The sequence below is a fragment of the Nerophis lumbriciformis genome, linkage group LG24, assembly GCF_033978685.3.
Source record: "Nerophis lumbriciformis linkage group LG24, RoL_Nlum_v2.1, whole genome shotgun sequence".
NCBI classification, from domain to species: Eukaryota; Metazoa; Chordata; class Actinopteri; order Syngnathiformes; family Syngnathidae; genus Nerophis; species Nerophis lumbriciformis.
The window spans coordinates 11,124,596-11,147,500 of NC_084571.2; the positions used below are offsets into that span (position 1 = coordinate 11,124,596).

Below are 22,905 nucleotides of genomic sequence, written 5' to 3' on the forward strand. Positions count from 1 at the left end.
TCCAGTCCATAGTGGATCTAGTTAATAGTGTGAGAGTCCAGTCCATAGTGGATCTAGTTAATAGTGTGACAGTCTAGTCCATAGTGGATCTAGTTAATAGTGTGGGAGTCTAGTCCATAGTGGATTTAGTTAATGGTACGAGAGTCCTGTCCGTAGTGGATCTAGTTAATAGTGTGAGAGACCAGTCCATAGTGGATCTAGTTAATAGTGTGACAGTCTAGTCCATAGTGGATCTAGTTAATAGTGTGACAGTCTAGTCCATAGTGGATCTAGTTAATAGTGTGAGAGTCCAGTCCATAGTGGCTCTAGTTACCAGTGTGAGAGTCCAGTCCATAGTGGATCTAGTTAATAGTGTGAGAGTCCAGTCCATAGTGGATCTAGTTAATAGTGTGAGAATCCAGTCCATAGTGGATCTAGTTAATAGTGTGAGAGTCCAGTCCATAGTGGATTTAGTTAATAGTGTGAGAGTCCAGTCCATAGTGGATCTAGTTAATAGTGTGGGAGTCCAGTCCATAGTGGATCTAGTTAATAGTGTGAGAGTCCAGTCCGTAGTGGATCTAGTTAATAGTGTGAGAGTCCAGTCCATAGTGGATCTAGTTACTAGTGTGAGAGTCCAGTCCATAGTGGATCTAGCATAATATTGTGAAAGTCCAGTCCATAGTGGATCTAGTTAATAGTGTGAGAGTCCAGTCCTTAGAGGATCTAGTTACTCGTGTGAGAGTCCAGTCCATAGTGGATTTAGTTAATAGTGTGAGAGTCCAGTCCATAGTGGATCCAGTTAATAGTGTGAGAGTCCAGTCCACAGTGGATCTAGATAATAGTGTGAGAGTCCAGTCCATAGTGGATCTAGTTAATAGTGTGGGAGTCCAGTCCGTAGTGGATCTAGTTAATAGTGTGAGAGTCCAGTCCATAGTGGATCTAGTTAATAGTGTGAGAGTCCAGTCCATAGTGGATCGAGTTAATAGTGTGAGAGTCCAGTCCTTAGAGGATCTAGTTAATAGTGTGAGAGTCCAGTCCATAGTGGATCTAGTTAATAGTGTGAGAGTCCAGTCCTTAAAGGATCTAGTTAATAGTGTGAGAGTCCAGTCCATAGTGGATCTAGTTAATAGTGTGAGAGTCCAGTCCATAGTGGATCGCTTTAATAGTGTGAGAGTCCAGTCCTTAGAGGATCTAGTTAATAGCGTGAGAGTCCAGTCCATAGTGGATCTAGTTAATAGTGTGAGAGTACAGTCCATAGTGGATCTAGTTACTAGTGTGAGAGTCCAGTCCATAGTGGATCTAGTTAATAGTGTGAGAGTCCAGTCCATAGTGGATCTAGTTAATAGTGTGAGAGTCCAGTCCATAGTGGATCTAGTTAATAGTGTGAGAGTCCAGTCCATAGTGGATCTAGTTAATAGTGTGACAGTCTAGTCCATAGTGGATCTAGTTAATAGTGTGGGAGTCTAGTCCATAGTGGATTTAGTTAATGGTACGAGAGTCCTGTCCGTAGTGGATCTAGTTAATAGTGTGAGAGACCAGTCCATAGTGGATCTAGTTAATAGTGTGACAGTCTAGTCCATAGTGGATCTAGTTAATAGTGTGGGAGTCTAGTCCATAGTGGATTTAGTTAATAGTATGAGAGTCCTGTCCGTAGTGGATCTAGTTAATAGTGTGAGAGTCCAGTCCATAGTGGATCTAGTTACTAGTGTGAGAGTCCAGTCCATAGTGGATCTAGTTAATAGTGTGAGAGTCCAGTCCATAGTGGATCTAGTTAATAGTGTGACAGTCTAGTCCATAGTGGATCTAGTTAATAGTGTGGGAGTCTAGTCCATAGTGGATTTAGTTAATGGTACGAGAGTCCTGTCCGTAGTGGATCTAGTTAATAGTGTGAGAGACCAGTCCATAGTGGATCTAGTTAATAGTGTGACAGTCTAGTCCATAGTGGATCTAGTTAATAGTGTGGGAGTCTAGTCCATAGTGGATTTAGTTAATAGTATGAGAGTCCTGTCCGTAGTGGATCTAGTTAATAGTGTGAGAGTCCAGTCCATAGTGGATCTAGTTACTAGTGTGAGAGTCCAGTCCATAGTGGGGCCAGCAGGAGATCATCTTGAGTGGAGACAGGTCAGCAGCGCAGAGACGCCCCCAACTGATGCACAGATGAGTGGTCCACCCTTGGTCCCGACTTTGGACAGCTAGCGCTTCATCTGTGGTCACTGTATCAAAGCACTGTACCGCACCTACTGTGGGGAATAATGAGGGCAAAGGTCACAATACAGAATGTCAACTCCTGCAAGGAGCCTCTCTACTGTATCAATTATGCACCCCGAGTGTACATTGCTGAGTGTGTTATTGCTATTCCACATGTTTTGAATCAGCACAGAGATTCATTCCACGCCAAGTGATGTATTCCTCCTCTTTTGAGCAAGAACATTTTCTGCATATATTTGGTCCGAGGCTGAGCTATTGAACGGGTTCGGGAAATTCCCCTGTCAAGAGGGGATCAATTATTCATTCAGTCGCACGGAGGGCTGCTGAAGGAGCTCTGAGATTAAGGACAGCTTTGAACGCGTCCCTCATGTATATTTTGTTTCAGCCCTCCTGAGCCAGAGCCTTCTTGTGTGTCTTCCAAACGCACACCGGCCCAGATTTAAAGGGGAAATGCATTCTTTTTGCCTATAGTTCACAATCATTATTATAAGAGACACTTTTTTTTTTTTTTTTTTTTACATTTTAACAGCTAATCAGTTCTACCTCTAAATCAATTTAAAAATGCATTCAAAAACCATCAACAATACTTCATTTACGTTCCGTAACCTGTATAATAACCAAGCTGTAGCAACATTGTTATTGTAAGAGCAAACAATGAGGAACTATTTTTTTTAACACATCAACGTGCTACGTTATTAGCCATATAAAAAGAACAATCACTGTAAAATAGCCCCTTCTCACTGGAATGCCAACTGATGGGATGGTTGTATCTTTCAGCACTGGAACTGGTTTTCCTCACTCCTCAGGAAAAAAATTAAAAATACCACGATAAAACTAAAATCTTGCAGCGTCTTCCGGTCTAAATAGAATGTCAAAGTTGATCATCTTCTCGGCTTATGTCCACATCAACAATGTCGCAAGAGCTTGCTTCATACGCAGGTCACCGCCTGCAAAAGCAGCGTTTTTGACGGTTTTTGGAGGTTTTCAGAGGGTTTAAAGGAAAACTGCGCTTCTTTTTGGAATTTTGCAAATCATCCTTAATCCCTATGTGAGACTAGAACACATCTTTGTCCATTTCTGTGCGTTCTAAAGAAAGTAAAAACCAAAAAAAAAACTGCTAGTAAGAGTCGGCTAACAATGCAGGTAATTTAATCTATTCTGCCTAAAATAAAAACTCTAAAAATTGTCTAAAAATCTTCAACACAGTTTTATATACATGCTCCAAGTATTACTTGGCATCACTCGAACTTTTTGCCTGGGCACGTCGATTTCAAAAACGTGGAGGCAATAAACTTAAACAAGAGATCACGTTCTGTGGTTGCTGCCAACGATGTAATACTCGCTTATAGCGTTGGAGCTTTAGCATGTAGCACTATTGCTAAATATTTCAAATACAAACTTACACTCTCCGCTCTCACTGGGATGTTTGTATCTTTCAGCACTTGTGCTCTCTCTGAGCTGCTAAATTCCGAATAATCCTCACTCCTCGGATAAAATAAATTGCTTTTGTTGAGAGTCATATAGTCTCAAGTTCGATTTTTCTTCTCGGCGGCTTGATGCCACAACCTCCTACTACAGATGCCTGATTTATAACCTAGCATTAACTTTTGCTAACTCAAACTCCAAAACAACTGCAGAAGCAGCTCAAGCTCCTTCTTTGCCAGAAAAAAGTAGTTCCTCTGTATTAGCTCTTACTGTACGATAACAAAGCTTGGTTAGAATGCGGGTCACAGCATGTAAATGGAGCGTTTTATAGGCTGAATGGGTTAGCCGCCTCTTTCTAGCAGTTTTTGACTACCGTATTTTCCGGACTATAAAGGCGCACTTAAAATCTTTTTTTTTTCTCAAAACTCGACTGTGCGTCTTATAACTCGGTGCGCCTGATATACGGAATAATTCTGGTTTTGCTTACAGACGACCTCGAAGCAATTTTATTTGGTACATAGTGTAATGATTAGTGTGACCAGTAGATGCAGTCAAACATAAGAGATACATGTAGACTGCACTATGGTGGCAGTCACACATAAGAGCTATGTGTAGACTGCAATATGACTCAAGTAAACAACACCAACATTTTATATGTTCCATTGAGAATACAGAACATTACACACGGCGCTCAAAAATCTATCAAAATGTTTTAGTACGACTTTGGTAAGCTATGAAGCTGCACCGCTTGATGGATTGTACTGTTCTTCGGGAGTATTATTATGGTGTGTGTAAAAGGTAAGACATATTATCTGCCGTTTTGTTTCGCAATATTATGTAAAAGCAACTTTTCTTACCTTCTGGTACCTGCTGATCTGTATTTTGGATCTGCATAAGTCCTGAAAAATTGTGCGCATCCGTCTTTGTAGTCCATGCCGATAAGCGTCTTCTTTTTTTCTACCTTCTTGTTATGGGACATTCATCCTCCGCTGTTGCCATTTCTAATATAAAGTAGAGTAAAGTTCTTACTTACATCTGTCAGTAAACTCGCCATGAAAGCGCTAAAACATACCGGTGTAGTGAGTTTACATTATTCACTCAAGGAACTTTAGTTATTAGAGAGTTACGGTCGGACGGTTTTTCACAGGATATATTTCTTGTGTTGTTGGTCTCGGATGAGGGAACTACAATAGCCTGATGTATGAAAAAAGATCGAAAATAGACCATTCATCCGCAGTGGTCCGGAAAATATGGTATTCAGAATGCACAGAAAAGAGAAAAAAAATGTTCTTGTCTTGTGGATGAAGGACACCAAACAAGTGCAGTTTTCCTCCTGTAAGTACAACAAATACAAACACGACTGACTTTTCGTCGGTTTGAGCCGTCAAATCCGATAAAAGCGATGAACAAGCGACCCCCGAGAGATTTGCCTTCTTTGGCAATAACCGCGATGTCTGCGTCGACTGCGCTCCGGTATGTCTGCTTCAGTGGCACCGTCACGTTCCCACCAAGCCCACATTGAGCTGGTGTTTGTTTTCCTTCTCCCTCATCATGAATTTTTCATCAGCTTCTCTGTGACGGATTCCTGGGTTCCCCTTTATGAGGAGCACGGTAAGTGTTACTCGGTTTATCCCCTGCCCTGTTGTGACTTTTGACTACGGTCTGTTTCTCTTTTGGAAAAGACTGCTGTCCAGTTGTTATATCTTGTTTTATTATCACATTTCTGAGTCTCATTTGCAAGTATGACACTAAGTTTCAATTGCAGTTGCAAGTCCAAGACGTTAGATGGCAGTAGTGGTTTTTGTTGCACTCTAAAAAGTAGTAATACTGTATGTTTTGCACTCGTTACAGACCGACTGTTTGATTGTAGCATGCGTCTTAGTTGTAGTTCACATGAACACATTTTGAGGTGTTGAAGTCGCCATGTAAAATCACTAATGCTAATCAGTAGCATGTCAATAGCAAGGCTAATGTATATTAGCAATCAAACTAGCACATTTTTGGCTAAGTGGAGCCTTAATGTACATACGTTTGAGCGTTTTTTGTTTTATTTGTCAATTTCTTGAAACATTGCTTAGAGCAGGGGTGTCAAACTCATTTTAGATCAGGGGCCACATGAAGAAAAATCTACTCCCAAGTAGGCCGGACTGGTAAAATCACAGCACGATAACTTAAAAATAAAGACAACTTCAGATTGTTTTCTTTGTTTAAAAATAGAACAAGCACATTCTGAAAATGTACAAATCATAATGTTGTTGTTGTTGTTTTTTTACGCTTACATGTTGCGATTAATAGTATATATACCTTTATTTGTCGTTATTTATATTTTCTGAATACATTATGTGATAATGTTCATCAGTCAACTCATTGGGGTTAATTTTAAATCTGTCAAGATAAAAAAAATATGTCAAAATCAAATTACAGGATGTTATTTATGTAATTTGATCATTCTCCTTGACTGATGTACTAACATAATGTGGTTTATTTTGTGCATATGTAGCATCATCTACAAAGATACAAATAATTGCTATTGCGACATCTAGTGGACACATTTAGAACAGCAGTTTCTTCCATTCAAAAATTTCAGGTTAATTTTTATACTTAGCAAACTCATCCCGCGGGCCGGATAGAACCTGTTAGCGGGCTTGATCCAGCCCTCGGGCCATACGTTTGACATCCCTGACCTAGAGGTAGTTTGATTGAGACCGCTCTCAGTGCTTCTGGAGTGATCGGCAAGTGCCCAAGTTTGGCGGGAAAAAAGTATCACAGTCCAATTAGGAAACCAAAGACAAGTAAACAGATTTGACATTGACAGAATTTGCCTGAGGCAAAACTGTACGTAACAGGACTCGGGTCAGGAGTTAAAAATGGTGTGGCCTGTAGGTCAAGGGGACAAGTGTCGAGGCCCCTAGGGGCCCACCCAGCATGTGTGTTTGTGTTTGTGCATCAAGACTGTCTGCGTGTGCTCTCAGAGGTGACTTTTAACTCTCCACAATCCCGACCTGCGCTGAAATCCAAACCTCCCGGTCACACTAGCCGTGGGTAATAGCCGCCCAGCTGGTATGTCGTTAGAGATGGTCTGGTGTCTCGGGAGGGGCCCGTCCATGGCGAGACGACCAAACAGAGACGGGAGAACCAATTTGTGGGACATCTGACCCGACTGTGGTGGGACCAGATGACCCTGATAGCGGCAAAGTGTGTAGTTTGAAAGGTATGGCAACCCTAGTATTAAAAACTTGTTACACTTATTAAAGATAAATACAATTACACCCACGATTAATTTTGACTCAATTACAGACAAAATGGGATTAATTGAAATTAAATATTTTAATCGTCTAATAACGCTAATATTTTTACAACATTCAAAAAGACAATATACTTCTATAAGAGATAACATAAAGACAATGAGCACCCTTTTCTTTGCTTATGACTGTTTCTGTCCGGGGCCCTGCGATGAGGTGGCGACTTGTCCAGGGTGTACCCCGCCTTCCGCCCGATTGTAGCTGAGATAGGCTCCAGCGCCCCCCGCGACCCCAAAGGGAATAAGCGGTAGAAAATGGATGGATGGATGGATGGATGTTTCTGTCCGGCTCTCAATGAAGGCGGCTGCTTCCCTTCCCTCTCTTTTGTCTCTCGTGCTTTTGCTTCTTTGTCTCGGCTTTCTCGGAGCCTCTTGTTTGCGCTCCTCTCCAAAATCGGAACAATGGAACTGATCAACTGGCCTCTCAACAAAATTGACAAGATCTTACGGGTTCGGGAAAACCCGCCTAACCCCCCCGGTGAGTCGTTTGTGGCTCGACACACGATGGACTCTTGGGAAAAGAGCCAGGTCATTATTTCAGTCGCGCACGTTGAAGTTATCTGCCTGTTTGGTATCGTCTGCTGACTAGAGTAATCGTTGCCCGGGTGTATCGACGTGTTTGGAAGATACTGGCAGCTCTTCAAAGTAGTCTAAAGCTTCCATGATTGATTAAAGGATGGGCAGAGCTGTGGGCACTCAATTTTTTAATGGTTTTGGACTAAATCACAAACATGGTAACATCTTGGAGAAGCTATCTGCTCTGCAAGGCTAAGAAATTATTAATTTAAAGACCAGGGATGGGCAATCAGAGTGAAATGTTAGAATTTGCTTCCGTTTCATAAAACACCATTATTCTAATCTCGATTTAGTTTTCCCTGGCTGGAACGGTTTCGCAAGGTCGTTGCTGCGAGAATCCCCCAGAGGACAGGGCAGGGAAGAAATTCCTTCCCCGTATTTCAAAGACACACGCCTGTTGTTTGTTGACTTTTGTCGGACTGACCGGCTGTGTTATCGCGTAACACTCTGCAAAAACCAAGGTCGAGAGACAAGTGACTCTTTTGGCTCATACACACACACACACACACACACACACACACACACATGCCCACCTGCCCCGCACAGCCCACACCTGCAAGTGAAATAACTTGGTATGTGACATATGTCAACTGTAAGCACGCTAACTTTAGCATGCTAGCATGCTAACATTAGCGTGCTAACTTTTTTAGCCAATTTTTTAACCATACACCCTTACAGTCATGCAACTTGGTACGGGGCATATACCAATTGTAAACATGCTAACAATATAATGCTAACATTCGCATGCTAACGTTTTTAGCCAATTGTTCTGTGGTTCAACTAAGAGTCATAAAACTTGATACTTGACATTTGCTAACTGTTAGTATGCTAATTTTAGCAAGTTAACATGCTAACATTATCATGCTATCTTTTTAAGCCTATTTTTTTGAGCTGTACACCTCACAGTCGTATAACTTGGTCCTGTATGACTCTGTAGTGGTAGAAAAGCAGTGGCTTTCCAGCTGATGTTGAGTGCTAACTTTTCGTGCTAATTTTGCAATCGTATACCCCAAGAGTCATACAACTTACTATGTGACATATGCTAACTGATAACATTGCTAACATTAACATTCCAGCATGCTAACTTTTTAAACCAATTTTTAGCAGTACACCTGCAAGTCAAATAACTTGTATGACATATGCAAACTGTAACCACGCTAACTTTAGCATGCTAACTTTTTTAGCCATGCACACAGCCAACTGTAACGATAGTATGCTAATTTTCTTAGCCAATTTTTCAGTCATACACGCTTAGTCATGCAACTTGGTATGTGACATATGTCAAATGTAAACATGCCAAACATGCTAACATTAGCATGCTAAGGTTTGTAGCCAATTTTGCTTCATTAACTTAGAGTCATAAAACTTGATACTTGCTAAATGCTAACTGTTAGCAGGCTACTCATAGCCTGTTAACATACCAACTTTATTTTGTTAACTCTTTAAGCCCATTTTTCAGCTGTACACTTAACTTGGTACATGACATATGCTATATGTTAGCATGCAAACTTTTTCTTTTGCCAATTTTGCTGCTGACCTCAGAGTCATATAAATTGGTGCTTGGCACATGCTAACTGTTAGCATGCTAACAGCATTTCAGTTCGTCTTGCAAATATCGGTTGCTTGCGCACATATAGCATTCACACTCAATTTCTCCCAAAAATTGCATATTTTTAGTTTTGATTAAGTTCCAGTTCTTCTATGATCAGTGTATGTTTGAAATTGATTTGTCAAAAGAGAACCCACCCAAAACAAATGCATGACAACTAAGACACACAGGAGGAGGAAACATTTTCACCATTTTTACTGAGTGTGCATCACATCATCGGCATGCCCACGCCTCATAAGAATAAATATATTTTTTACGCGCTTTTGAGTCAAGTATCACAATTTATTACAAAAACTAGAACTTTGTCATCCTCAGTGCTGCTGCCATGCTTGAAGCATATAACAATGCAGTAAAAAATCCCCACCCAAAAGTAGGATAGGAAAAGCCAAGGTCATAGATGCCGACGCAGCATTTACAGAAGTTAAGACATGCTGTTACTGTACAAAGAACATTCCCGTTAATGTACAAACACCTGCAAAATGTGCCGTCGCCACCCGTGCATTGCATCTCAGGACAAGCCCGCCTCGTTGAAAGTGATGAACTACCTTTAAAGTCTTACCTAAGAAGGTTCTCATCCATCCAGGTCCTTGGCATCTCAGGGCGTTCAATCGTTTGCGACTGGACTGCTTGGATTGGTCAGATCAAGTCCAACGGTTGGTGCCAAAACCCCAAATATTTATACTCCAGTCACATCCTCCTGGTTTTTTGCAGTATACATATTTGGGGTTTTGGCACCAAACGTTGGACTAAATCTGATCAATCTAAGTCTATGAGCACGAACAGATGAAGTCTACTCGAATGAGCGGCGAAACGTCTTCAAAGACGAACCTAACAGTCCAGTTGGGAACGATTGAACGCCCTGAACTACCTTTAAAGTCTTACCTAAGAAGGTTCTCATTCATCCAGGTCCTTGTCATCTCAGGGCGTTCAATCATTCGCAACTGGACTGCTTGGTTTGTCTTGGAAGACGTTTCGCCGCTCATCCGAGTAGGCTTCATCAGTTCGTGCTCAAAGACTTAGATTGGTCAGATCTAGTCCAACGGTTGGTGCCAAAACCCCAAATATTTATACTCCAGCCACACCCTCCTGGTTTTTTGGAGTCTGACCAATCTAAGTCTATGAGCACGAACTGATGAAGCCTACTCGGATGAGCGGGGAAACATCTGCCAAGACAAACCAAGCAGTCCAGTTGCGAACGATTGCATACCCTGAACTACATATAAAGTCTTACCTAAGAAGGTTCTCATTCATCTAGGTCGTTGTCATCTCAGGGCGTTCAATCTTTCGCAACTGGACTGCTTGGTTTGTCTTGGAAGACGTTTCTAGTCCAACAGTTGGTGCCAAAACCCCAAATATTTATACTCCAGTCACACCCTCCTGGTTTATTGGAGTCTGACCAATCTAAGTCTATGGGCACGAACTGATGAGCGGCGAAACGTCTTCTAAGACGAACCTAACTGTCCAGTTGCAAATGATTGAACGCCCTGAACTACCTTTAAAGTCTTACCCCGAAGAAGGTTCTCATTCAACCAGGTCCTTGTCATCTCAGGGCGTTCAATCATTCGCAACTGGACTGCTTGGTTTGTCTTGGAAGACGTTTCGCCGCTCATCCGAGTAGGCTTCATCAGTTTGTGCTCAAAGACTTAGATTGGTCAGATCTAGTCCAACGGTTGGTGCCAAAACCCCAAATATTTATACTCCAGCCACACCCTCCTGGTTTTTTGGAGTCTGACCAATCTAAGTCTATGAGCACGAACTGATGAAGCCTACTCGGATGAGCGGGGAAACATCTGCCAAGACAAACCAAGCAGTCCAGTTGCGAACGATTGCATACCCTGAACTACATATAAAGTCTTACCTAAGAAGGTTCTCATTCATCTAGGTCGTTGTCATCTCAGGGCGTTCAATCTTTCGCAACTGGACTGCTTGGTTTGTCTTGGAAGACGTTTCTAGTCCAACAGTTGGTGCCAAAACCCCAAATATTTATACTCCAGTCACACCCTCCTGGTTTATTGGAGTCTGACCAATCTAAGTCTATGGGCACGAACTGATGAGCGGCGAAACGTCTTCTAAGACGAACCTAACTGTCCAGTTGCAAATGATTGAACGCCCTGAACTACCTTTAAAGTCTTACCCCGAAGAAGGTTCTCATTCAACCAGGTCGTTGTCATCTCAGGCCGTTCAGTCGTTCGCAACTGGACTGCTTGGTTGGTCTTGGAAGACGTTTCGCCGCTCATCCGAGGAGGCTTCATTAGTTTGTATTCAACGACTTAGATTGGTCAGATCTAGTCCAAAAGTTGGTGCCAAAACCCCAAATATTTATACTCCAGCCACACCCTCCTGGGGTTTTGGAGTCTGACCAATCTAAGTCTATGGGCACGAACTGATGAAGTCTACTCGGATGAGCGGGAAAACGTCTGCCAAGACAAACCAAGCAGTCCAGTTGCTAACAATTGAACGCCCTGAACTACCTTTAAAGTCTTACCTAAGAAGGTTCTCATTCATCCAGGTCGTTGTCATCTCAGGGCGTTTAATCGTTCGCAACTGGACTACTTAGTTTGTCTAGGCAGACGTTTCGCCGCTCATCCGAGTAGGCTTCATCAGTTCGTGCTCAAAGACTTAGATTGGTCAGATCTAGTCCAACGGTTGGTGCCAAAACCCCAAATATTTATACTCCAGTCACACCCTCCTGGTTTTTTGGCACAAACTGAGAACAAACTGATGAACGATTGAACGCCCTGAACTACCTTTACAGTCACAATGAAATAAACTCACATACTCATGAAATGTGCTGAGATTCTTTCCGATAGTCCAAGGCACTCAGGCTCGAACGTTTGGCAACGAACACGTCGCCCTTCGCACGTCATCACGTCAAGCAGTCGGCGGTAGACAACGGAAGGAAGGGGAGGAACCAAATGGCCACGTTCTCTTGAAGAAGTCCATCTTGTCCGTCATCACAGTGAAAATCGCCGGCAGTCAGGAAAAGGAAGTCTGCGGTCTTCGCTCAAAGACTACGTGACCTTTGACTGCGCTCGATCTCTCGTTTTACAAACTCGGTGACAAAGTCACGGGTCAGCGGTCTTTCCCAAAGATAGAATCTGTCAGAAAATAAGTATCTATCCGCTAAAAGATTTGCCGGTGGATCCTCGAGTTCCTGTCATTGACTCTTGCGAATACAGCGGACTCAACTTATCCGCCAGTTCGCTCGTTTCAGTTGAGGTGGCGGCAAGCTTCAAAGGTCCACTTGGAGGCGCCGCCGTAAATCTCCAGGCTCGTTTCCAGCCAGGCGAAAACGTTGCCCACTTGCGCTTTGCTGCTGCAGGTTGCCAGGTTGTAAATTTCCCCCATGGATAGTTTCCGATCCCAGATGTGAAAGTTGGCCAGGTCCCCGACGAAGGCTTGCGTGGCGTCAAATCCTCCTCCGTACGTGTCCTGTCGGGAAGGTGGAGGAAATTAGTCCTGGGAATGAGATCAATTCCTCTGGAAAATCAGCCAATTATAACTTTTTGATGTGCCAATAAAATTAAATAGAATTCCAATTTGGTAGCCTCAGTCTACATTCAGAGGGTAGGACGTCCAATTCTGATGTTTCTTTTTTTAGTCAAATCCCATCTTTTGATGTAATCGTTCACATTACAAAGATTTGGTGTGTAATGTACGGTGGCCTGAAAGTGCAAAACCCTTTAACATTAAATTCAATTTAAATACAGAAAACAAAATAAAGGAGAAAACACTTTACAATTTTAGAAAACACAAAATCAAAAGCGCAACTAACAAGTCCCAAATCAGAAATTGACAGCTCAGTCAGTCAACCTTTTTGTCTCTGTGGACATGAACAACATGATTGGCTGATTTAGCTGTCATGCTGGGATTTTTGCATGTTTCCCTTCCATGAAAAAGAAAGACATTGTAAGTTGTTTCCACTTTTGTTTTTCTGTTTTCTGAAATTGTAAAGTGTTTTGTCTTTTGTTAATTTGTTTTCTGAAATTGTTAAGTGTTTTGTCTTGTTAATTAGTTTTTTTCTGAAATTGTAAAGTGTTGTCTTTTGTTAGTTTTTTTCTGCAATTGTCAAGTGTTTGTCTTTTGTTTGGCTGTTTTCTTAAATTGTAAAGTGTTTTGTCTTTTGTTTATGTATTTTCTGAAATTGTAAAGTGTTTTGTCTTTTGTTTTTGTGTTTTTTGAAATTGCAAAGTGTTTTGTCTTTTGTTATGTCGTTTTTTTCTGAAATTGTTAAGTGTTTTGTCTTTTGTTTTGTGTATTTTGAAATTGTAAAGTGTTTTGTCTTTTTGTTATTTAGTTTTTTCTGAAATTGTAACGTGTATCGTCTTTTGTGTTTGTGTTTTTTTAAATTGTAAAGTGTTTTGTCTTTTGTTATTTAGTTTTTTTCTGAAATTGTAAAGTGTTTTGTCTTTTGTTAGATTTTTTCTGCAATTGTCAAGTGTTTGTATTTTGGTTATCTGTTTTCTGAAATTGTAAATGTTTTGTATTTTCTTTATCCGTGTTCTGAAATTGTAAAGTGTTTTGTCTTTTGTGTTTGTGTTTTTTGAACTTGTTAAGTGTTTTGTCTTTTGTTATTTAGTTTTTTCTGAAATTGTAAAGTGTTTTATCTTTTGTTTATGTATTTTCTGAAATTGTAAAGTGTTTTGTCTTTTGTGTTTGTGTTTTTTGAAATTGTAAAGTGTTTTGACTTTTGTTATTTAGTTTTTTTCTGAAATTGTGAAGTGTTTTGTCTTTTGTTAATCTTTTTTTTCTGAAATTGTAAAGTGTTTTATCTTTTGTTTATGTATTTTCTGAAATTGTAAAGTGTTTTGTCTTTTGTGTTTGTGTTTTTTGAAATTGTAAAGTGTTTTGTCTTTTGTTATGTAGTTTTTTTCTGAAATTGTTAAGTGTTTTGTCTTTTGTTTTGTGTATTTTGAAATTGTAAAGTGTTTTGTCTTTTTGTTATTTAGTTTTTTCTGAAATTTTAACGTGTATCGTCTTTTGTGTTTGTGTTTTTTTAAATTGTAAAGTGTTTTGTCTTTTGTTATTTAGTTTTTTTCTGAAATTGTAAAGTGTTTTGTCTTTTGTTAGATTTTTTCTGCAATTGTCAAGTGTTTGTATTTTGGTTATCTGTTTTCTGAAATTGTAAATGTTTTGTATTTTCTTTATCCGTGTTCTGAAATTGTAAAGTGTTTTGTCTTTTGTGTTTGTGTTTTTTGAACTTGTTAAGTGTTTTGTCTTTTGTTATTTAGTTTTTTCTGAAATTGTAAAGTGTTTTATCTTTTGTTTATGTCTTTTCTGAAATTGTAAAGTGTTTTGTCTTTTGTGTTTGTGTTTTTTGAAATTGTAAAGTGTTTTGACTTTTGTTATTTAGTTTTTTTCTGAAATTGTGAAGTGTTTTGTCTTTTGTTAATCTTGTTTTTCTGAAATTGTAAAGTGTTTCGTCTTCTGTTAATTATTATTTTTTCTGAAATTGTAAAGTGTTTTGTCTTTTGTTAGTTTTTTTTTCTGAAATTGTCAAGTATTTGTCTTTTGTTTATCTGTTTTCTGAAATTGTAGTGTTTTGTCTTTTGTTATTTACTTTTTTCTGAAATTGAAAACTGTTTTGTCTTTTGTTGTTTAGTTTTTTGATGAAATTGTGAAGTGTTTTGTCTTTTGTTACATTTTTTTTCTGCAATTGTAAAGTGTTTTGTCTTTTGTTAGTTTTTTTTCTGAAATTGTCAAGTGTTTGTCTTTTGTTATTTATTTTTTTCTGAAATTGTAAAGTGTTTTGTCTTTTGTTATTTAGTTTTTTTTCTGAAATTATAATGTGTTTTGTCTTTTTTTAAAATGTTTTCTGAAGTTGTAAAGTGTTTTGTCTTTGTGCAGTCAAAGTCAGCATTTAGTTTTTGAACCAAATTATTGCGCATTGAAGAACGAAAAGGGTAAGCTTTTGACTCTCGCAGTTTGTAGGACATTTGCTCCGACGTTTTCCCCGAAGAGCATGTTGGCGAGCCTGAGTGGTGGAACATTGATGTGACTTCCTAAAACATATCACTTCCACCTGTTTTCTTCTCATTTGTCAACTATTTATTTTGGCGAACAATTATGACATGTATTGGTATTTGATGACAGATTGGTTGGAGGAACTGCGATGAGGTGGCGACTTGTCCAGGGTGTACCCCGCCTTCCGCCCGATTGTAGCTGAGATAGGCTCCAGCGCCCCCCGCGACCCCAAAGGGAATAAGCGGTAGAAAATGGATGGATGGATGGATGGTTGGAGGAACGCGACCAGAGCGTTCAGACTGCAGTCAAATTCGATACATATCCGATTTATATTCACATACAAAAGAAGCCTGGGTCGGATTTGAAATAAATCAGAATCGCATTGTTCACATTGACGTGAAAAAATCCTATACAGGTCACATACGGGGAAAAACTGGAAGGGGCAACCTTGAATTAATAGCATAAACAATTAAATAAAAATGGAACATTCCACGTGTAGTTTATTCCAGTGTTTGGTAACCATAGAGCCGCGAGTGCCCCCAAAACGGTACACGGTTGTAATTTGCTTTTCCACCACTTGTGGCAGTAATGACAAGCTGAACAAACAGAAGAAGCCCGGAGCTAAAGTCATAGAGAAGTTTTTTAAGCGCAAAAAAATATGACTAAAGTGGTGAAAGCTGTATTTTAATTTGCACTTAAATTTTCGTTGATTTTATTTAAGAAACATATTCATATTCATTATATTAATATATAGTAGCACTGCCTAATTGTATGTACATGTGTTTTTCATCAGTTTTATGAGTTCCTAACTTTACCGTATATTTGATTAGTATTTTTTTTCTAATTTGTCTGACCTAAGCCTTGATAAAAAATTGTTTCATATCATTTGACAAGGTTTATCCTCTTAAACTGTAAGTAGGTTAGATATAATTATTAAAAAGGTTAAGAACCCCCCGGTTTATTCAATGTTTAACAGATGTTCTGGTTTCACATGGCCTTGAAGGCATCATTGTTACCTGTGCTCGGATGTGTTCTGTGTGTTGATTGGCTGAGAGGCTGGGAGAGTACAGAAAACGTTCGGTTCCAAGGAAATGACAGTTCTGCTTGTGTCTTAATCCTTCATTTTGGTGCTGATAAACAGTCGTCGGATTGTAACCATGATTAAATAAAACTTTTGATAACAACTAAAAATGCAATATTTAATAAAGTAATTATTTGGCCTACCACTATATGGATCGAGTCCTAGAATCACTAAGAAAGATGATATTCTTACAAACCCCAAAACCAGTGAAGTTGGCACGTTGTGTAAATGGTAAATAAAAACAGAATACAATGATTTGCAAATCATTTTCAACTTATATTCAATTGAATAGTCTGCAAAGACATTATATTTAATGTTCCAACCAAGTAACTTCATTTTTTTTGCAAAATATAATTAACTTAGAATTTAATGGCAGCAACACATTGCAAAAAAGCTGGCAGAGGGGCATTTTTACCACTGTGTTACATGGCCTTTCCTTTAAACAACACTCAGTAAATGTTTGGGAACTGAGGAGACCAATTTTTTTAAGCTTTTCAGGTGGAATTCTTTCCCATTCTTGCTTGATGTACAGCTTAAGTTGTTCAACAGTCCGGGGTCTCTGTTGTGCTATTTAGACTTCATAATGTGCCACACATTTTCAATGGGAGACAGGTCTGGACTACAGGCAGGCCAGTCCAGTACTCACACTCTTTTACTATGAAGCAATGCTGTTGTAACACGTGGCTTGGCATTGTCTTGCTGAAATAAGCAGGGGCGTCCATGATAACGTTGCTTGGATGGCAATATATGTTGCTCCAAAACCTGTATGTACCTTTCAGCATTAATGGTGCCTTCACAGATGTGTAAGTTACCAATGTCTTGGGCACTAATATACCCCCATACCATCACAGATGCTGGCTTTTCAACTTTGCGCCTATACAATCCGGATGGTTCTTTTCCTCGTTGATCCGGAGGACACAACGTCCACAGTTTCCAAAAAAAATTGAAATGTGGACTCGTCAACCTCAGAACACTTTTCCACTTTGCATCAGTCCATCTTAGATGAGCTCAGGCCCAGTGAAACCGGCGGCGTTTCTGGGTGTTGTTGATAAATGGCTTTCGCTTTGCATAGTAGAGTTTTAACTTGCACTTACTGATGTAGCGACGAACTGTAGGTACTGACAGTAGTTTTTTGAAGTGTTCCTGAGCCCATTTGGTGATATCCTTTACACACTGTTGTCACCTTTTGATGCAGTACCGCCTGAAGGATCCAAGGTCACGGGCATTCAATGTTAAGTGCAGTGATTTCTCCAGATTCTCTGAACCTTTTGATGATATTACGGGCCGTAGATGGTGAAATCCCTAAATTCCTTGCAATAGCTCGTTGAGAAATGTTGTTCTTAAACAGGCATTTGTTCACAATGCTCGCCCCATCCTTGTTTGTGAGTGACTGAGCATTTCATGGAAGCTGCTTTTATACCCAATCATGGCACCCACCTGTTCCCAGTTACCCTGTTCACCTGTGGGATGTTCCAAATAAGTGTTTGATGAGCATTCCTCAACTTTCTCGGTCTTTTTTGCCACTTGTGCCAGCTTTTTTGAAACATGTTGCAGGCATCAAATTCCAAATGAGCTAATATTGGCAAAAAATAACAGTTTCCTAGTTTGAACTTTAAGTATCTTGTCTTTGCAGTCTATTCAATTGAATATAAGTTGAAAAGGATTTGCATATAATTGTATTCTGTTTTTATTTACCATTTACACAACGTGCCAACTTCACTGGTTTTGGGGTTTGTAGACCAAGGTAACGTACCTGCTCTTGGCCGAGGATCAGCAAGCCTTGGGGTTTTATGGGATGGTACGGCGCCAGGTTCTCGCCACTCCCCCTCTTGACGCCATCTTGGAAGGCTTCCCAGACCCCGTCGCGGGTGGTCCACGTCACGCAGATATGATGCCATTTGCCGTCGTTGATGAGGAAGGGCAGTTTCGCCACCTTCAGGGCGACATGACATGGCGTCAACGCGTGACCTACGAACCAGCGCGCTAAAACCCCAAACAGGGAGGTCGTTACACCACCTTGTCGTTGATGAGTATCTCCATGGGGTTGTTTCCCCACTCGATGAGGACCAACTCGTTGGCCTGGCCGGGGACGGCGTAGGAGAACGGCGTGCCCACTCCCGGGGAGGCGTTGGACTTGAGCCACATGCAAACGGTGAGGGCGTACATCTCGGGTAAACTCTTCTTCACCTTGGCGTACATGTAGTTGGTTCTCAGAGGGAACGTCAGCTGGAACTTATCCAGGGGCCTGTTTTCTCGCTGACCTGGTAGAGAGGAAGGAGAAACGTGTTGGCGCGGCATTTATTCCGGAGTGGAACGCTGCCGGGTCAGTTTATCAACCGTTTTACCCCAAAGTCAAACAATGTTTGTAGTGGTAAAACTTCACTTCATCATAGTTCCTTTGCTTAGTTTTGGTCCTGTCATGGATCTGTCTGAAAGGGGCAAGGTTAGGGCTGGGCGATATGGACGAAGAAGTATATCTCGATATATTTTTACTTAACCTCAATATATTTTCTGGTGAAAGTATGCATATAAAGATATTCATTTTTTTAACAATATTAAGTTAAAATGAAGTGAATGACAATGAAAACATTCTCATAATAATTATTATACCAAAAAATAAATTGCGAGATTCGGTTTGAATCGAGAATCGTGTCGGATCGAGAATCGATTCTGAATCGGATCAAATCGTTAGGTGCATAACACTATTAGGGGTACACAAAAAGTTGATTCCCATCCGCATTACGATTGTTATTTATCCCGATTTTAAATCAATCGATAATTTTCATATAATATATATAATCAATAAAAAAATATATGTTTTTTTAATTATAAGAATCACGTTTTAACAAATACATGTTTAGGCTGTCTCCATGCAATTAGAATTAGCTTTTTTTTTAAAACATTTAACCTGTTTTGAAAAAGTTTCATTATAAATATTATACCAAATAATACATTGCAAGATTCGATTTGAATCGAAAATGGTGTTGAATCAGGAATACATTCTGCATCGAATCGTCACCCCAAGAATCAGAATCAAATCGTGTTCATGTTACTTCACTTTAGGGACATACATGGTTGTTAGGGGTGCACAAAATAATCGATTCACATCTGAATTGTGCTTCTTATTAGCCCGAATTTAGATCAATTCCTAATTTTCAAAAAATGTATTAAAAAAAAAAGAAAAGTTTTTTTTCCTTATTTTTATTCATTTGTTTGTTTATTTATTTGTAAGAATACACTTTTTAAAATACATTTCCAGGCCATTTCCATGCAACCTTTTCATGCCTGTAACCTGTTTTGAATACGTTTCATTATAATTATTATACCAACAAATTGCGAGATTCGGTAGGAATCAAAAATGGTGTTGGATCAAGAATCGGTTCTGAATCGAATCGTCACCACAGGAATTGGAATAGGATCATATTGTTAGGTGCACAAAGATTCACACGTTCACGCTACTTCACTTTAAGGACATGCATGGTCGTTAAGGCTGCACAAAAAACATCGATACACTTCTGATTCGCAATTCTTATTATCCCCGATTCTTAATTTAGAATGTTTTATTTTTTTTAATAAATAAAAAGATAGATTTTTTTTTTTAATGAGAATACATTTAAAAAAATCAGTTTTTAGGCCATTTCCATGCATCCAGAAATACTTTTTTAAACATGTTTTTGAAGGTTTCATTATAATTATAATAAGAAATAATACAGAATCAGTTTGAATTGAGAATCGATTCAGAATCGAATCGTTACCTCAAAAATCGGAATCGGATCGAATCGTAAGGTGCACAAAGATTCACAACACTATTAGGGGTACACAATAAAATCAATTCACACCCGCATCGCGGAATTGGAATAGGATCGATAGATCATTTTAAATGTAATTAAAAAAAAGTTTTTTTAATTTTTTTATTATAAAATTCTAATTTTTAAAATACATTTCTAGGCCATCTCAATGCAACCAGAAGGATACATTTCTAACCCGTAACCTCTTTTGAAAACGTTTTATTATAATCAATATACAAAATAATAGATTCGGTTAGAATCGAGAATCGATTCTGGATCGAATTGTCATCTCAGGAATTGGAATCGGATCGAATCGTTAGGTACCCAACGATTCACACCCCTTGTGTTCATGCTACTTCACTTGAAGGACATGCATGGTGGTTAGGGGTGCACAAAAAAGATTCACATCTGAATCGCAATTCTTATTATCTGTCAGGATGAGGATTATGGGGTGTTTGTTTTCCCGAGATGCAAGTAAAGTTGGAGTGGACATGGCGTGAAGGTAAGGACATAATTTAATATTACTATAAAAAAGGAACAAAAAGCGTGCACAAGGCGGAAGTACAAACTTGGCTATGAAAACAAAACTAGCACTAAGGCAGAAACTATGAACATGAAACCAAAAAGACACTTACTATGACGTGAGAAGATCAGCATGAACTATAGAAAACATGGGTAGCATCAGGTAACAGAGGAAATGTCGCCAGGCTGACTTCCTGGCAACTATCGGCTTAAATTATACAGACATAATTGACAACAGGTGCGAGAGTGCAAAACGTGAAACAGGTGAAACTAATGGTCGTCATGGTGACAAGGCAAGGGAATGAAAACAGGAACTAAAAAGTGTCCAAAAACCAAGCAGAACATAACTAAAGAAAACATGATTACAGACATGACATTATCCAAGATTCTTCAATTAAAAAAATTATTAAAAAAATAAAAATAAAAATAAAAAGACAATTATTTTTTACGAGAATACATATTTAAAAATATGTTTTTAGGCCATCTCCATGCAACCAGAAGGATTTTTTTTAACCTGTAGCATGTTTTGAAAGTGTCATTATAATTATTATAATGAATAATTCATTGCGAGATTGAATCGAGAATCGTGTTGGATCGATAATTGATTCTGAATCAAATCGTCACCCTAGGAATCAGAATCCTACCCTGTTAGTGGTACACAAAAAAATCGATTCACATCCGCATCACGATTCTTATCCATCCTAATTTTAAATAGATAGATCATTTTGAAAAATCGATTTTAAAAAAAGCTTATTTTTTTATTATAAAAAATAAAATTTTAGGCAATCGCCATGCAACCAGAAGGTTTTTTTTCTAACATGTAACCTGTTTTTAATACGTTTCATTATAACTTTTATACTAAATAATACATTGCGAGAATCGATTCTGAATCAAATCGTCACCTCAGGAATGGGAATCGAATCGTTAAATACCCAAAGATTCACACCCGAGTGTTCATGCTACTTTACTGTAGGGACATACATGGTTGTTAGGGGTGCACAAAAAAAATCGATTCCCATCCGAATCACAATTCTTATTATCCCAGCTTCTTAATTTAAAAAATAATATTAAAAAAAGGAAAACACTTCTTTTTTTTTGGTGAGGACATTTTTTCGATGTTAGCCCATCTCCATGCAACCAGAAGGAACTTTTTTAACCTGCAACCTTTTTTTATATATTATAACAAATAATTAATTCCATGATATGATTTGAATCAAGAATCAATTTTAAATCGAATTGTCACCCCAGGAATCGGATCGAATCGTTAGGTGCCCAAAAAGTCACACCCCTACTCGCTAACATTACCTTTTAACCCCATAATAAAACAAAACACAACTTTGTTACACAGCCATAATATTTTTATGAATGATTTGTGTCTGTATCACCACGTATCTCCTTGATGCACACTTTGTTTCAGTGCTCTATGATTCATGTCAGATTGTGTGTGTGACTGTCGGGCCGGGCAATACGGCTGAAAAAGTGTTTTTATCTGTCAATATCGATGATTATTGATATTTTTATGACTTATGGAAAATAAGGACCAGGAGAAAAATTCATGTCAACACAAGCATGGAAAACACTCAATGTCAACAAAATAGTAAAATCACATTGAACACTTAACAATGAGCTCTTAAAATGAAGGAATATGTTAGAAAAGTGTAACAAAATAGTGCAAAGTGTGAAAATGTAAACATAAAGAAACCTGAGGAGAAATATTTTCTGCAGGTTTGTGTAACATTAATTTGCCCAGTTATTCTTATTTAACTATGGAAAATATTTTTTGTCAAGTAGTAATTATTTAAATATTATTATATCGGTCGATATCGATGATTATTTTTTTTTTTTATGACTTATGGAAAATAAGGAGCAGAATAATTTTTTATTTTAATTTTTTTAAATTGTAACCTTCCTCTGATTATAATTCCTCAGCTATCAAGGCAGAAAGGAAATGTCATCACAAGCATGGAAAACAAACAATGTAAACAAAATAGTAAAATCACATTGAACACTTAACAATGAGCTCTTAAAATGAAGGAATATGTAAGAAATGCTTACTAAAGTGTAAGAAATTAGTGCAAAGTGTGAAAATGTAATGCAGTAATTATTGACATATTATTATTATATCGGTCGATATCGATTATGATTGCATTTTTTATGACCTCTGGAAAATAAGGAGCATGAGAATAATATATTTTATTTGAATTTGAACTTCCTCATATTATAAAGGCAGAAAGGAATTGTCAACACAAGCATGGAAAACAAACAGTGTAAACAAAATAGTATAATCACCTTCAATTTAAACTCTTAAAATGAAGGTGCAAAAATAAGGAATATGTAATAAATGCTTCATAATGTGTAAGAAAATAGTGCAAAGTGTGAAAATGTAAACATAGAGAAACCTGAGAAGAACTATTTTCTGCAAGTTTAGTTTGAGGAAATAACGGCTGTGTAA

The 22,905-nt window shown here is 38.7% G+C and overlaps 1 protein-coding gene across 1 annotated transcript in view; it reads right to left on the reverse strand.

The window, feature by feature from the left end:
- Window positions 1–10,737: 10,737 nt before the first annotated feature.
- Window positions 10,738–22,905, reverse strand: part of nptx1l (neuronal pentraxin 1 like) — a 20,504-nt gene continuing 8,336 nt past the window's right edge. Inside the window, exons 3-5 of the mRNA XM_061981578.2 lie at window positions 18,160–18,404; window positions 17,897–18,076; window positions 10,738–12,530 (exon numbers count right to left, since the gene is read on the reverse strand). Of these exons, the coding sequence (XP_061837562.1) occupies window positions 12,309–12,530; window positions 17,897–18,076; window positions 18,160–18,404 (647 nt within the window). The 3' untranslated portion in view covers window positions 10,738–12,308. The remainder of the gene's footprint in view (window positions 12,531–17,896; window positions 18,077–18,159; window positions 18,405–22,905) is intronic.